The 14528-nt window shown below is 43.6% G+C and overlaps 1 protein-coding gene across 3 annotated transcripts in view; it reads left to right on the top strand.

The window, feature by feature from the left end:
* The first annotated feature begins 3958 nt into the window (after window positions 1-3958).
* The window catches only part of KIZ (kizuna centrosomal protein), a 93230-nt gene continuing 82660 nt past the window's right edge, over window positions 3959-14528 (top strand). For all 3 annotated transcript variants that reach the window (XR_011466487.1, XM_070381171.1, XM_070381172.1), the window contains exons 1-3: window positions 3959-4146; window positions 11775-11837; window positions 13870-14023. Coding sequence is in view for 2 of the 3 variants with exons in the window: in XM_070381171.1 (XP_070237272.1) it covers window positions 4040-4146; window positions 11775-11837; window positions 13870-14023 (324 nt within the window). In the remaining variant the exon portion in view is untranslated. The remainder of the gene's footprint in view (window positions 4147-11774; window positions 11838-13869; window positions 14024-14528) is intronic.

Here is a 14528-nt window from a genome sequence, read left to right on the forward strand (position 1 = left end):
ATTTCCAACTAACAAATTCTGTGGCTTTCCAACAAGCCGTTCTGTGGCTTGTAAGAAACCTTGCCCATCAAGGAAGACATGATGGCCTGTCATCCACATAAGCTAAGAGCAGAGCTGCTTACAGAAATCAGCTCTCCTAATATAAGGGGACTTAAGAGCAATAGTAAAGGAGAGTGCTCCAGAAAATTAAATATTCAAAGTGAAGAACGGTATATTAAAGGTCTGTCACCATTGAGAATGCGTAATTTTAGCATAAATACTCTAAAAATATTCATTTAATTTGCTAGGTGTTATTGTTAATAAACAGATCCCGCACCTAGGTTTGTCATATGTCATTAATAAATCAGCCCAAGAATGCAAATTACAATGATTTTGAATTATCTATTAACTGTTTAATTGTATTTAATTTTAGACTCCTAAAATGGCCTAATAAAAATCTGGGATGCTAAAAGACTGCTTAATCTGCTTACTCTGTGTATTTGCTGAAAGGAATTAATTATATTGTTTGGGGATTTTTTTTTTCCTTGAAAAACTAATACTGGTAGGGATGGACCTACATAGAGTATTGTCAAACATGCATTTGTTTTTTGCCAGGGTTGTAGTAGAATATTGTTTGCAGTAAAATTTGTAAGGTAAACCTTTGCTCACTACCATGGGATCAACTTGGTATAATGATTTGCTCTAACAACTAAATAAAAGTAACTTCAGTACTACCCTTAGATTCAGGCAGAAGGCCCCTGCTCTGGCTTCTATATGTTACAGAGCCTGCTCTGGCCTTTGTCTGTTCATGCCACTCCATCCAAGGTGAGGAAGCCCCAGGGCCAGGGGACATGCTTTCCTGGAGGTCTCATAAACACATACACACACCCTTCTAGGACATATTCCAGGTGTCCACCACCCTGACATCTCCTGGTCAAAGGGGCCTAAGCTCCTTTCCAAGGATTAAAAGACCCTGCAGGAATTCTCCCTTTTATGAAGCCACCTTGGACAAGGTAGGAGAACATATTTTATCTACAATTTGTCATCTTGATTTATAATTGGTTAATATTTGGACAGATGGCATGAAGGTCTCCATGCATCCTCTTGCTCTGGACCTAACATATGTGAAAAGGAGGCTGAGTAACACCATCATTTTATTTTTAAAATTTTATTGGAGTATAATTGCTTTACAATGTTGTGCTAGTTTCTACTGCACAGAAAAGTGAATCAGCTATACGTATACATATATCCCCTCTTTTATGGGTTTCCTTGCAGACCTTTGAATGGTCCATCTCTTCTGTTGATGATTTATTTCCTAGTTTAAGTCACACCTGTCACACAAGTAAGTGAAATTAATGGCTGAGAAAAAAAACACAAAAGAAGTGAAGAATAAGAGACTAAAGAAATTCTACAGCTTCTTTTTTCCTGTGGGTTTTAGAGAACGGTTATTGTTCTTCAGGAAGTTTTCCCCCAAATGAGTGATGATGATAATGATAAAAATGGATTCTTCTTCCTATGTCCTGGGCCCCCTTCTAAACACTCATACACACTAATGAATCTTATCATTATAGAAACAACACCGGCAGATCCTGCAGTAACGGCCTCCCAGTTTTACACATGAGGAACCCTGAACGTGAAGAGGTGATTTGTGCGTGGTCACACAACGGGACAGTGGAAGAAGCAGCAGGCTCCAGAGTCCCAGATGAAGTATTGTCCACCCAGCTCTGTGCAGAAATGTCAACTTTGCAAGCAACTTGCTAGCAAGTTCCCCCTCTTTACCAAACATTAATGTAACCTGCAGCCTTAGCCACAGCCTGAGGGGCAGCACAGACTTTCAAGTAACAGGGTTCTACTGTCAGGGTTGAACACTGTTGCTAAGGACTGAGCATTTTGTCTTTTTCATATTTTGTTCTGCATTTAAGTGCTGGTATGGGAACAAACCCTTTCGTGGATCACAGCCGTGTCATGGCAAAGGGGCTTGTGTAACTCAGTGAAGCTATGAGCCATGCCATGCAGGGCCACTCAAGGCAGAGGGGTCATAGTGAAGAGTTCTGACAAAACATGGTCCACTGGAGGAGGAAATGACAACCCACTCCAGTATTCTTGCTGCAAGAACCACGTAAACAGTATGAAAAGGCAAAAAGCTATGACAATTACTAATAGCCCCAGGAAGAATGAAGTGACTAGGCCAAGGCAGAAACGACGCTCAGTTATGGATGTGTCTGGTGGTGATAAGCAAAGCCCAATGCTGTAAAGAACAATATTGCATAGGAACCTAGAATGTTAGGTTCATGAATCAAGGTAAATTGGGTGTGGTCAGCAGGAGATGGCAAGAGTGAACATTGACATCTTAGGAATCAGCACAATAAAAAGGACAGAAATTTATTTCAGATGACTACTGTGAGCAAGAATTCCTCAGAAGACATGGAGTAGTCAACAAGTCCATAGTCAACAACAGTTGACCCTCGTAGTCAACAACAGTTGGAAACGCAGTACTTGGATGCAACTTCAAAAATGACAGAATGGTCTCAGTTCATTTCCAAGGCAAACCATTCAACAACACAATAATCCAAGTCTATGCCCCAACCACTGATGCCAAAGAAGCTAAAGTTGACCACTTCTATGAAGACCTACAACACCTTCCAGAACCAACACCAAAAAAAGATTTCCTTTTCATCACAGAATATCGGAATGCAAAAGTACGAAGTCAAGAGATATCTAGAATAACAGGCAAGTTTGGCTTTGGGGTGGCAAAATGAAGCAGGCAAAGGCTTACAGGGTTTTGTCAAAAGAACATTCTGATCATAGCAAACACCCTTTTCCGACAAGAGATGACTCTATACATGGATATCAGATTATGTTTGCAGCTGACAATGGCACCCCACTCCAGTACTTTTGCCTAGAAAATCCCATGGAAGGAGGAGCCTGGTAGGCTGCAGTCCATGGGGTCGCTGAGGGTGGGACACGACTGAGCGACTTCACTTTCACTTTTCACTTTCATGCATTGGAGAAGAAATGGCAACCCACTCCAGTGTTCTTGCCTGGAGAATTCCAGAGACGGGGGAGCCTGGTGGGCTACCGTCTATGGGGTCGCACAGAGTCGGACACGACTGAAGCGACTTAGCAGCAGCAGCAGCAGCAGCAGTGGCTCAGAAAATGAGCTCTTTACTGCAAAATTCAGGCTTAAATTGAAAAAAGTAGGGAAAGCCACTAGGCCATTCAGTGAAAAAAGAGTATTAGTTACTCAGTCCCATCTGACCCTTTGCTACCCCATGGACTATACAGCCTGCTAGGCTCCTCTGTCCATGCGATTTCCCAGGAAAGGAAAGTGGGAAGGGGTAGCCATTCCCTTCTCCAGGGGATTTTCCTTACCCAGGGATCGAATCTGGATCCCTGCAAGGCTGGCGGATTCTTTACCCGCTGCGCCCTTAGGGATGCCAACACTCAGCAAATTCTGGTAAGAAGGGAGGGAAGGAGTGTATGCACCTAGTCAAATTAAAGCAGTTTGATGCCCACCCCCGCAAAACACACCCATCACGGGATTACTCTAGCCCAGCCTCCATCCTCTTTACCGTGGAGGGGCGAGGATCAGGGGTCATCTTCAGACCTGGCCTTCAGAGAAGGGCCCCGTCCGAAGGAGGGCCAGGGTCTCTCCCTCAAGAACTCCGAACGGTTAGAGGAGAGGAAAGCCCCAGTCTCGCGGCAGGGGTTGGGTGGGGGTGGTACAGTGAGGCCTTGGATACCAAGTTACAAGCCCGCCTCTCCACCATCCGTACGCAGACTCGGCCCGCCCTCTTCCCGGGCGCCCCGCCCCTCTTGGCCGTCTGTCACGCCCCTGCAGGGCGTCCCGACACCGAGGCGTGTGCCCCGGCCTCCACAGCTCCTCGCCCGGGCCCTCTTGGCCGTCTGCCCCGCCTCTGAACGGCGTCCCGCCCCCGAGGCCGTCTGCCCCGCCCCTCCACGGTCCGAGCCCCGCCCCCCGCGCGGCGTCCGGGCGCCGTGTCGGCTCGCGGTGCATGTTGGGGCTGTCGCCTGGGACAACCAGGACCTCAACCGTCCCATGACGGAGCGGAGCGGCCGCGGCGGTGGGACGCGCGGGGCTTCCGCGCTTCCGAGCCCCGACTACTATGAGCAGGTGGCCCACCTCCAGCAAGGGCTGCGGAACAGGTACGGCCTAGCTGGGGCGGGGGCGGGGAGTCGGCCGGCCCGAGGGTCCACGGGAGCCCCGCCCCCGACCACGGTTCCCCTGGGCTGGAGTCCAGACCAGCCCTGTCCCCCAAACTCCCGGAGGACGGAGTTTACCGGAGACACTGCCCTCCACCCCGCCGTGGGAGGTCCCCGGCGGGAATGTCCCTGGATGCGCCCAGGAGTGAAAGCCGGAGTCTCCTGCCTGTCACTCTCAATCAAAGCGTGTGAGTTTCTCTGGTCCCCTTCCACACTCCCCTCCCCGGCCCTTCAGGTTGTCATCACGCCCTGACAGCCGCGCTCCCTCGGTGATGACAGGCCCAGGAACGCAGGCGGGAGAGTGTGTGTGTGTGTGTGTGCGTGTGTTTGTCAAACATGCGCCCTGTTTAAATGCACGAGACTTTTACAGGGCCAGATTTCCAGCGGGAGAAGTCCCAACTTTAAGATGGTTCGTGATACGTTGATTAAGACATGAAAAGATGAGAATCACTGAAAACCGCTTGATCACTGTAAAGAGAGAAAATTACAAAGCAATTTACTACAAATATCTACATAAAAGATTGGTTGTTGAAGCTATTATTTAGCTGCTAAGTTAATTGGAGTTGGAAATCTCATTAGTCGACAAGAAAGGAAATAGAATTTTGGATCTTTTGATAAATAGCACTTTTAATGAGTGTTTAAAAGTTACAGAGTCATTTTACTGAAGAGGGGTGCTGCACGCAGTGATGATTCTGAAATGACAATAGTTACATGTAAAGTAAAGGCAGAAGTTACTGGTTTTGAAAAGGAATTGTATTCATCCTATGCTAAATTTAATTCCTATCAGATTATTTATAGAGCATCTGCAACAGGCTTCCTTAATCTTCCTCACCTTTTAATTTATTATTATTTATTTTGTTTAACTCTTAATCTTTCTACGTCTTGTTTTCTTTCTGACATACCACTGCACACCCACCCACCCACTCACCTCTCCTCCAACTTAAAAAAAATTCAGTTCTTGTAGTGCCTTCCCTGTGCCAAGTATGAATCAACCAATTCCTGACTTATGTGCATTCTTCAAGACTTCTAGGTAGTGCATCAAGTGACTTGAATCCTGCCTACACTGAGAATTCCAAGAGGACAGGAGCCATATAGAGCTGGACCTTCGGCTCATGTTAGAGTACCTGAAATGGCAGAGGGACTGGATACATGTTTATTGAATGAGTAGAAGTGTCAGCCAGCTAGTGTCCCCCAGCTGGTGTCCAAAGTCAACCAGCTAGTGTCCAGGAGTTGGGAATGTGTTATGTAGAACTGAGTAGCCACTCATTTACCACTAAATAGTGACCATTTTCTGGTCAATCAGGAAAACTGGCATCATGATATTTCAAAAATGGTATTAAATGCACACACCTGATAATTAAGGGACAAAACATTGCTCTGTGCATCATACACTTAAAGGGCTCGTTGACTCTATTCTGTTAAAAGAGTGGCTTCCTTACCACAGGCCTTGAGTTATTTGTATCTCTTAACCCATGTTCTAATTTTATTTTTATTTTAATTTTTTGGTCTTACCATGTGGCATGTGGGATCTTAGTTCCTGGACCAGGGATCAAACCCGCAACCCCTGCATTAGAAGTGCAGAGTCTTAACCATTGGACCACCAGGGAAGTTCCCCTTAACCCACGTTCTAATTTTAAAATGTTACTAGTTTGAATGATAGCATTAAAAAAACAAAAACGAAGTTAATTGTGAGTTATCATTTTTGTTTCCTGTGCTCAGAACACCTGGCCGTTTATAGTCCTTATGGTATGATAACTGTGTAATGATTATTACTCACTTTATGTTTAATACTTAATGGTTGCACTGTTAAGCAAGGTGAGGCTGTTGAAATTATATAAGGAATCTGAGTCATGCTTTATAGCCTATTCATGGTTCTGCCTTGGGAGATTTTTTTTCATTTTTGAGTCAGTACAAATCTGTTACTGTGTGTATTCATTTTTCATTTTAAAAAGTCCCTAACTAACTCTAATGCATAGGTAATAAACACAGAGGCAAATAACTTTGGATGCAGAGAAAACTGCAAGAGAAATGTAGAAACCAAGCTTCTAGTCCATGAACAGTTATGTGACCTTGAGCTGGTCATTCAGCTTCTCTGACATGTTCATCACCAGAGATAGGGGCTTTGAGGTAAAGTAAGGCCAGAGATTTTTTTTTTTGTCTAGTAGAGCAGTGAGATTCTGTTTTGTCTAACAGAAGCAAAAGATATTAAGAAGAGGTGGCAAGAATACACAGAAGAACTATACAAAAAAGATCTTCACGACCCAGATAACCACAATGGTGTGATCACCAACCTAGAGCCAGACATACTGGAATTCGAAGTTAAGTGGGCCTTAGGAAGTATCACTACGAGCAAAGCGAGTAGAGGTGATGGAATTCCAGTTGAGCTATTTCAAATCCTAAAAGATGATGCTGTAGAAGTGCTGCGCTCAATATGCCAGCAAATTTGGAAAACTCAGCAGTTGACACAGGACTGGAAAAGGTTGATTTTCATTCTAGTCCCAAAGAAAGGCAATACCAAAGAATGCTCAAACTACCGCACAATTGCACTCATCTCACGTGCTAGTAAAGTAATGCTCAAAATTCTGCAAGCCAGGTTTCAACAGTACATGAACTGTGAACTTCCAGATGTTCAAGCTGGATTTAGAAAAGGCAGAGGAACCAGAGATCAAATTGCCAATATCTATCAGATCGTCGAAAAAGCGAGTTCCAGAAAAACATCTGCTTTATTGACCATGCCAAAGCCTTTGACTGTGTGGACCACAACAAACTGGAAAATTCTTCAAGAGATGGGAATACCAAACCACCTGACCTGCCTCCTGAGAAATCTGTATGCACGTCAGGAAGCAACAGTTAGAACTGGATATGGAACAACAGACTGGTCCCAAACTGGTAAAGGAGTATGTCAAGGCTGTATATTGTCAGCCTGCTTATTTAACTTATATGCAGAGTACATCATGAGAGACACTGGGCTGGAAGAAGCACAAGCTGGAATCAAGATTGCTGGTAGAAATATCAATAACTCACATATGCAGATGACACCACCCTTATGGCAGAAAGTGAAGAAGAACTAAAGAGCCTCTTGATGAAAGTGAAAGAGGAGAATGAAAAAGTTGGCTTAAAGCTCAACATTAAGAAAACTAAGATCATGGCATCTGGTCCCATCACTTCATGGCAAATAGAAGGGGAAACAGTGGAAACAGTGTCAGACTTTATTTTTTTGGGCTCCAAGATCACTGCAGATGGTGACTGCAGCCATGAAATTAAAAGATGCTTGCTCCTTGGAAGGAAAGTTATGACCAACCTAGACAGTATATTAAAAAGCGGAGACATTACTTTGCCAACAAAGGTGTGTCTAGTCAAAGGTATGGTTTTTCCAGTAGTCATGTATGGATGTGAGAGTTGGTCTATAAAGAAAGCTGAACACTGAAAAATTGATGCTTTTGAACTGTGGTGTTGGAGAAGACTCTTGAGAGTCCCTTGGACTGCAAGGAGATCCAACCAGTCAATCCTAAAGGAGATCAGTCCTGAATATTCATTGGAAGGACCGATGCTGAAGCTGAAACCCCAATACTTTGGCCACCTGATGCGAAGAACTGACTGATTTGAAAAGACCTGATGCTGGGAAAGATTGAAGGTGGGAGAAGGGGACGACAGAGATTGAGATGTTTGGATGGCATCACTGACTCAGTGGACATGAGTTTGAGTAAACTCTGGGAGTTGGCGATGGACAGGGAGGCCTGGCATATTGCAGTCCATGGGATCGCAAAGAGTGAGACACGACTGAGCAGCTGAACTGAACTGAGAGCAGTGAGCCTTAAAGTAAAAGAAAGTTGAAAGCTGTTAGTTTTGCAAAGCAATGAGCAATGAATATTATTGTCTATATCCTATTTCAGTGTTTGGATGTACCTGTTTGTTTGATCAATCCCAGTGACCGTAAGGACCTTTGTCTCCTAAAACTGGAGCTGTTTTGATGTCTGCAACCGCAGGTAGTCACAGCTGGTTTGTCAGTCTGGAAATGTCCTGGGAATGAAAGAGAAAAACAACTTGTCTTTTCTCAGTTCTCTTAAGAGGTGGGCCATCGCAGTGTTTAGTTCAGGTCAGTTGCTTAGTCGTGTCCGACTCTTTGCGACTCCGTGGACTGTAGCATGCCAGGCCTCCCTGTCCATCACCAACTCCTGGCAGTCCACTTCGTAAGTGGTATATTTTTAACCCACGTTGTCTTAGCTGTTGTCACATATAGATGTAATTTTATATTCTGAATTTTTTCCTTTTTGTTTAAGGTGTTTTCTGGTGTTTTCTCCTCATTGTGATGAAGGCCAGTCACTGAATCTAAAAGAGCTTGATGCAGTGATTTGTTACAATGTATCTAGTGCCACAAGCATGGTAGCAACATGAATGTGGAATCGACTCTTAAAATCATATAAAAACATCCCTTTGAAAGGCTATTAACCAACCCCAGTTTTTTCAGTGCCGGTATTGATTCAGAGTGAGATACCATAATAGTCCAGAAATTGATGCTGTGATATTTGTTGAGTAAAGCTGAAGATGGTATTGAGACAAAAACAAAGTAACAAGTGGCTTATAAGGAGAAAACTAAAGCTGGTGGCTATGCTTTGAGGACCACCCAGGTGTGTAAAACTTCAAAAGGTCAGGTCTAGGATGAGGTGATACAAACTTGGACCTGTGAATATACATCCCAGGGCTGGGTATTTAAAGATTTTGAAATAGAGATTTAAGGTGCAGAAATTGCAAGATGATCCTCCCAATAAGCCTTTCTCTGGCTTTTTTGTTGGGGTAAATATCTTAAGTCTTAGATTGAGAAGAACAGATAGGAAAGTCAGTGTTGGAGTGCTGCCGTGTGGATGTGTTCAGAAAAATGAGCCTGTGAGGAAGAGGTAATGAGATCAGCATCATTTTGTCTGGAATTAGAAGGCCAAGAGGTGTTTGACTGTGATTTTTCAGTTTTTGAAGTGTTAGAGTAGAGAAGTGTGACCAGTGGATGTCTGTGTGTAGTGAAGATAGAGTAGGAATGAGGAAGTTTTACATTCTTTATTGAAAAGAACTGGTTGTTTGAGAGCTGATGGATTTCCATAAAGACTGTGGTCCTTTTCCATGTGAGGGGTGAATTTTTAAAATTATTTTAAAACAAGGCCAAGCTTACAGAAAAGTTGCAGGTAAATAGGACAAAGACTTCTAGTATTCCCCTCACCCAGATCTCTCAACTCTTAACTTTTTATTTCATTTTCTTTCCCCCTTTCTATTTGTCTGTCTGCCTGTCTAAGAGCACGAGACTTGTCCAAACCATTTGAAAAGGGCAGGTATGTGATGCCCCTGACACGGTTACCAAATAACCCTTCTTGTCAGGAAACTAACATCCATATACCAGTCCACAAACTCCAATCAAATTTCAGCAGCTGTCTTAACACCTTTTTTTTCCTGGTCCAGGATTCCACCTGTGAACCTGTGTTAACGTGTCTCTCCAGCCTCTCCCAGTCTGGACACATTCCCCTGTCTTGACCTGTCTTTCGTGTTCCTCGCAGTTTCATAGGCTACACCTCTCATCCCAGAGGATAACCCTCCAGCTGGGTCCATCTGATGGTTCCTTGCAAACAGACAATGATCATGCTTTACTGGCAGGAGCACAATAGGCCTGAAGAAGGACATCAGGGACAAAAGTCATAGCCATGTTTAAGGACCCTCTGCCCTCGTCATTTAGTGTTAAATTGCTTACACTGTCCAGTCAGCCACTCCTTGTTATCATACTGATTGTGAAATCTTAGACAGGGAATAAAAATCTCTAACATGGAAGCCGTTATGCCATATTTACTTCAAGTTCACTCTTAGTAATGAGAAAGTAAAGATCTGTTTGAAGCTACTAGTTTAAAACTGGTGATTCTACAAGTTTTTTTTCTTTTTTAAACATAGGCACTTCCCAGCTAAGGAATGGGTTGTGTTCCACAAGCAGAGATTAGGTGTTTGGGTTTTGGACACCATTTTCCCTTTAAAAGAATTTTGGCTAAACAGTGGTTTTCATTCTAGATTACACTGAGCAGAGAAATTTACTTATAATAAAGCTAACAGTATAACCTTTGGGGGTTTTAAGGGAAAAAAATGACTGAAGGAAAATAGAAACTAACAATCAAGGGCTCCCAAGTGACCATGCCTCAGCCCTTTCCCACAGGGAGCCACTGAACCCTTCCTTTGCCGGAATCCTTGTCTTTGATTCACAGTCTTTTTTTTTTTTTTTTTAAAGACATTATACGATTTCTTTTTCACCCTTAGTTAATGTTAGCTTAAATTAGCAGCATGGCTTCAGTTGAAGCTGTTACTCTGGTGATCACGGAGCAGAGTCTGCGGCTGAACCTCCCCAGGGCTCTTTTTGAGGCTGGAATGGCCTCCTGTCCAGTGGTTTTCCTCTCCAGCCCCTGGGTTTTGGCCACTGCCACCGTTTCTGCTGCCCAGTTTCCCCTGCTTCTCACCAGACCAGGTGTGCAGGTGGGCATGCCCGCTCTGTCCTCCAGCTTCCTGCCAGCACTCATCAGAAAGCTCAGAAGCCTGCGTGGCGTAGTTCCTGGGAATGGCAGTCAGTGACCGATCATGATGGTGTTTACAGGTTATACAGGGAAACGCCCCCAGATCACAGTCATGGTGTCAGGGACCTGGTCTCCCCTAAACGTGAGTGAGGCCAGGTCTGCTTCTCAGAAACCCCTTCCTGACTCAGCCATGAGGTCCTGCCCAGGATCATCTGGTGGAAAACAGAATGAGCCCCCAACCTGCAGTCCAGGATGGTTTTAGGGTAGCCTCGTGTCTAGACCTGGCGGAATCCTGTAGCTCTCAGAGATGCTGGCCATGTTGTATTTTACATGTTTATCTTGTGTATTGTCTGTCCTTACCTCTTGAATGTCACTGGTTTAGGGTAGGCGCCTTAGTTGGCTCATTCACCAAGTCAATCTCCAGGACTAGAGCAGAGCCTGGCTCATGAAGGCACTCAAGAAATAACACTTGCAGAGTGAATGAACCTGCTTTCCAGGCTTTTCTCACTGCATTTCCACATTTATTTCGAAAAGCTTGTTCTTTTTGCTTCATACTGGTGTCCTTTCTGCTTTTTGACTTGCCTAGTGACTGCTAAGTTCTTTTGTGTCTTGAGTTTCACATGCAGCTGGCATTTTCTGCTTCTTAAACCAGAGAGGGTTTCCCTAGTAGCTCAGCTGGTCAGGAAGATCCCCTGGAGAGGGGATAGGCTCCAGTATTCTTGGGCTTCCTTGGTGGCTCAAACAATAAAGAATCCGCCTGCAATGCGGGATACCTGGGTTCGACCCCTGGGTTGGGAGGATCCCCTGGAGAAGGGAACGGCTATCCATTCGAATATTCTTGCCTGGAGAATTCCATAGACAGAGGCACCTGGGAGGCTATAGTCCATGGGGTCGCAAAGAGTCAGACATGACTGAGCGACTTTCACTTTCTTTTCACTTCAGACCAGAGAAGCATTTTCAAAAAGGAGATCATGTTCTAAATTTGACTGCCTGTTACTGACCAGTGTAATTTATTCATGAAATACTTCTTTATTATAGCGAAAAGAAGAGATTGGACCTGGAAAGGAAACTTTATGAATATCATCAGTCTGATGTATGCAGGTAAGACATGACAGCAGAAAATTTTAAGACCAGTTTGCCTGGCTCAGATGGTAAAGAATCTGCCTGCAGTGCAGGAGACCTGGGTTTGATCCCTGGATCGGGAAGATACCATGGAGAAAGAAATGGCAACCCACTCCAGGATTCTTGACTGGAAAATCCTATGGACAGAGGAGCCTGGCAGACTACAGTCCATGGGGTTGCAAAGAGTCGGACATGACTTAGTGACTAAATAACAATCAAAATTTAACCCTAATATATGTTACAAATACCATAGTTGTAGTCCTGTTATTATTCCTTATTTTTGATGTGTAAATGTTTCAAGTAAACACTGTAATTTCATATAATCACTATCAAGTATAAGAATAAATTTGATTAAAATAGATTTTAAAAATTATTATATTTTCATTATTTGGTATCTGTATAATTTCAGGAATCTATTTTGCTTAAATATCTTAAAAATAAGATACATTGTAGTCTTATCTTTTGGGTCACAATTTAAACATGGTGCATCTGTGAGTGATTAAGGCATAATTATTATAGCTGACCTTTCAACAAAATATTAGGCAGGGTTATGTGGTATTTCATTTTGGAGTTTCCAAACATTTCTTTATTTTGGGGAGCTCCAAAATCACTGCAGATGGTGACTGCAGCCATGAAATTAAAAGACGCTTGCTCCTTGGAAGAAAAGCTACGACCAACCTAGACAGTATATTAAAAAGCAGAAACACTACTTTGCCAACAAAGGTCCATCTAGTCAAAACTATGGTTTTTCCAGTAGTCATAGGTATGGATGTGAGAGTTGGACTGTTAAGAAAGTTGAATGCTGAAGAATTGATGCTTTTGAATTGTGGTGTTGGAGAAGACTCTTGAGAGTCCCTTGGACTGCATGGAGATCCAACCAGTCCATCAGGAAATCAGTCCTGAATATTTACTAGAAGGACTGATTCTGAAGCTGAGACTCCAGTACTTTGGCCACCTGATGCAAAGAACTGACTCATTGGAAAAGACCCTGATGCTGAGAAAGATCAAAGGCAGGAGGAGAAGGGGACAACAGAGGATGAGATGGTTGGGTGGATTTGATGAACATGAGTTTGAGTAGGCTCTGGGAGTTGGTGTTGGACAGGGAGGCCTAGTGTGTTGCAGTCCATGGGGTCGCAAAGAGTCGGACACAACTGAGTAACTGAACTGAACTGAAACGTTTCTTCACAATTTGAGCAGAGTTACAATCCATTTGCTATTATAAAATATTTTCATAATACAGTGCATTATTGCAGTTTCTAACAAAAATTTAAAATATCTAAATGAGACCTTTTGGAGCACTTTAAATTTCTAAATTTTTTAAAATGTTTATGGGTTATAGTGTATAGTTTGATTCTGTTTCTATATGAGCAGGTAGGAGAAGGCAATGGCAACCCACTCCAGTACTCTTGCCTGGAAAATCCCATGGATGGAGGAGCCTGGTGGGCTGCAGTCCATGGGGTCGTGAAGAGTCGGACACGACTGAGAGACTTCACTTTCCCTTTTCACTTTCATGCATTGGAGAAGGAAATGGCAACCCACTCCAGTGTTCTTGCCTGGAGAACCCCAGGGATGGCGGAGCCTGGTGGGCTGCTGTCTATGGGGTCGCACAGAGTCGGACACGACTGAAGTAACTTAGCAGCAGCAGCATGAACAGGCAGTTTTGAAGCTGTCACATAAAAGAATGTAATGGGCTGTTTACCTGCACAGGGCCACATAGACCCTGCTCTTGACACCACACTTAATTTTGAGAAAGAAATCCATGTAAATATGTGTGAATGGTGTAATGTGGTCTTGTGTCCATTTCTCAGGAGAGTTATGCCTAGAGGTGATACCTCAGTGATGTTGCATTAATTTCCTCTCTAAAGATGCATATACATTCTGTCCTTTGGGCTGCAGCATTTGGGTAAAATATCTTAGAATACACTGTCTCATTAACAGTTTTGTTAAAGCAAATCCTTAGATTTGTCCAAGTCTAACTCCATTGTTTAAAAATCTGCTTTTACTCTTCTAGAGCTAAGCTGAAGTATATAAAACTAAAGAAGTACCTGAAGGAAATATGTGAATCAGAAAAGAATGCTCGTATTCGAAACCAAGAATATTTAAAGCAGTTCGAGCGGATCCAAGCTAACATTACTGCAAGTTTAGAGAAGCTGCAAGAACTGAAGGTGGTGTTTTGTACTGTTTTTTGTTTATATTTTTGTTTTCTTGTCTTTTTTTGCTAAGATTGGGACTGGCGAGAATAAGTTTCAGATCTGTGACAGTCACTAACGTTAGGTTGTTTATCCAGAAGATTAACTGTCAGTTTTTTCCAGGAATTTATTACCATATGGCCACATTTTGATCAGACAGGTTGAAATTGCATGTTCTCAGATTTCTGCTTTAGTTGACTTACTGGAATGTCTGTGCTTTGTTATACTATATAAGTGGTTAACTTAAACAGACATGGCCACCAGCCATACCTGGCCCCTCACCCGGTACCTGGTATCTCTTGGCATCATCAGGATATCTTGCAGAGACTGGCTCCTTCTTCAGAGGGTTCTTTTTCTCTGGTGTGGGCCCCTCTGTTCTGGGCAGGCCAGGTGTCAGGAGGAAACTGAGGGGGAGAACTGGTCCAAGGAGTTGGTCCTCATGCCCATCGACTCTGAGAGTCAGAATAGCTTCCCCTTCCCT

This window comes from Bos mutus, chromosome 13, assembly GCF_027580195.1.
Source record: "Bos mutus isolate GX-2022 chromosome 13, NWIPB_WYAK_1.1, whole genome shotgun sequence".
NCBI lineage: Eukaryota > Metazoa > Chordata > Mammalia > Artiodactyla > Bovidae > Bos > Bos mutus.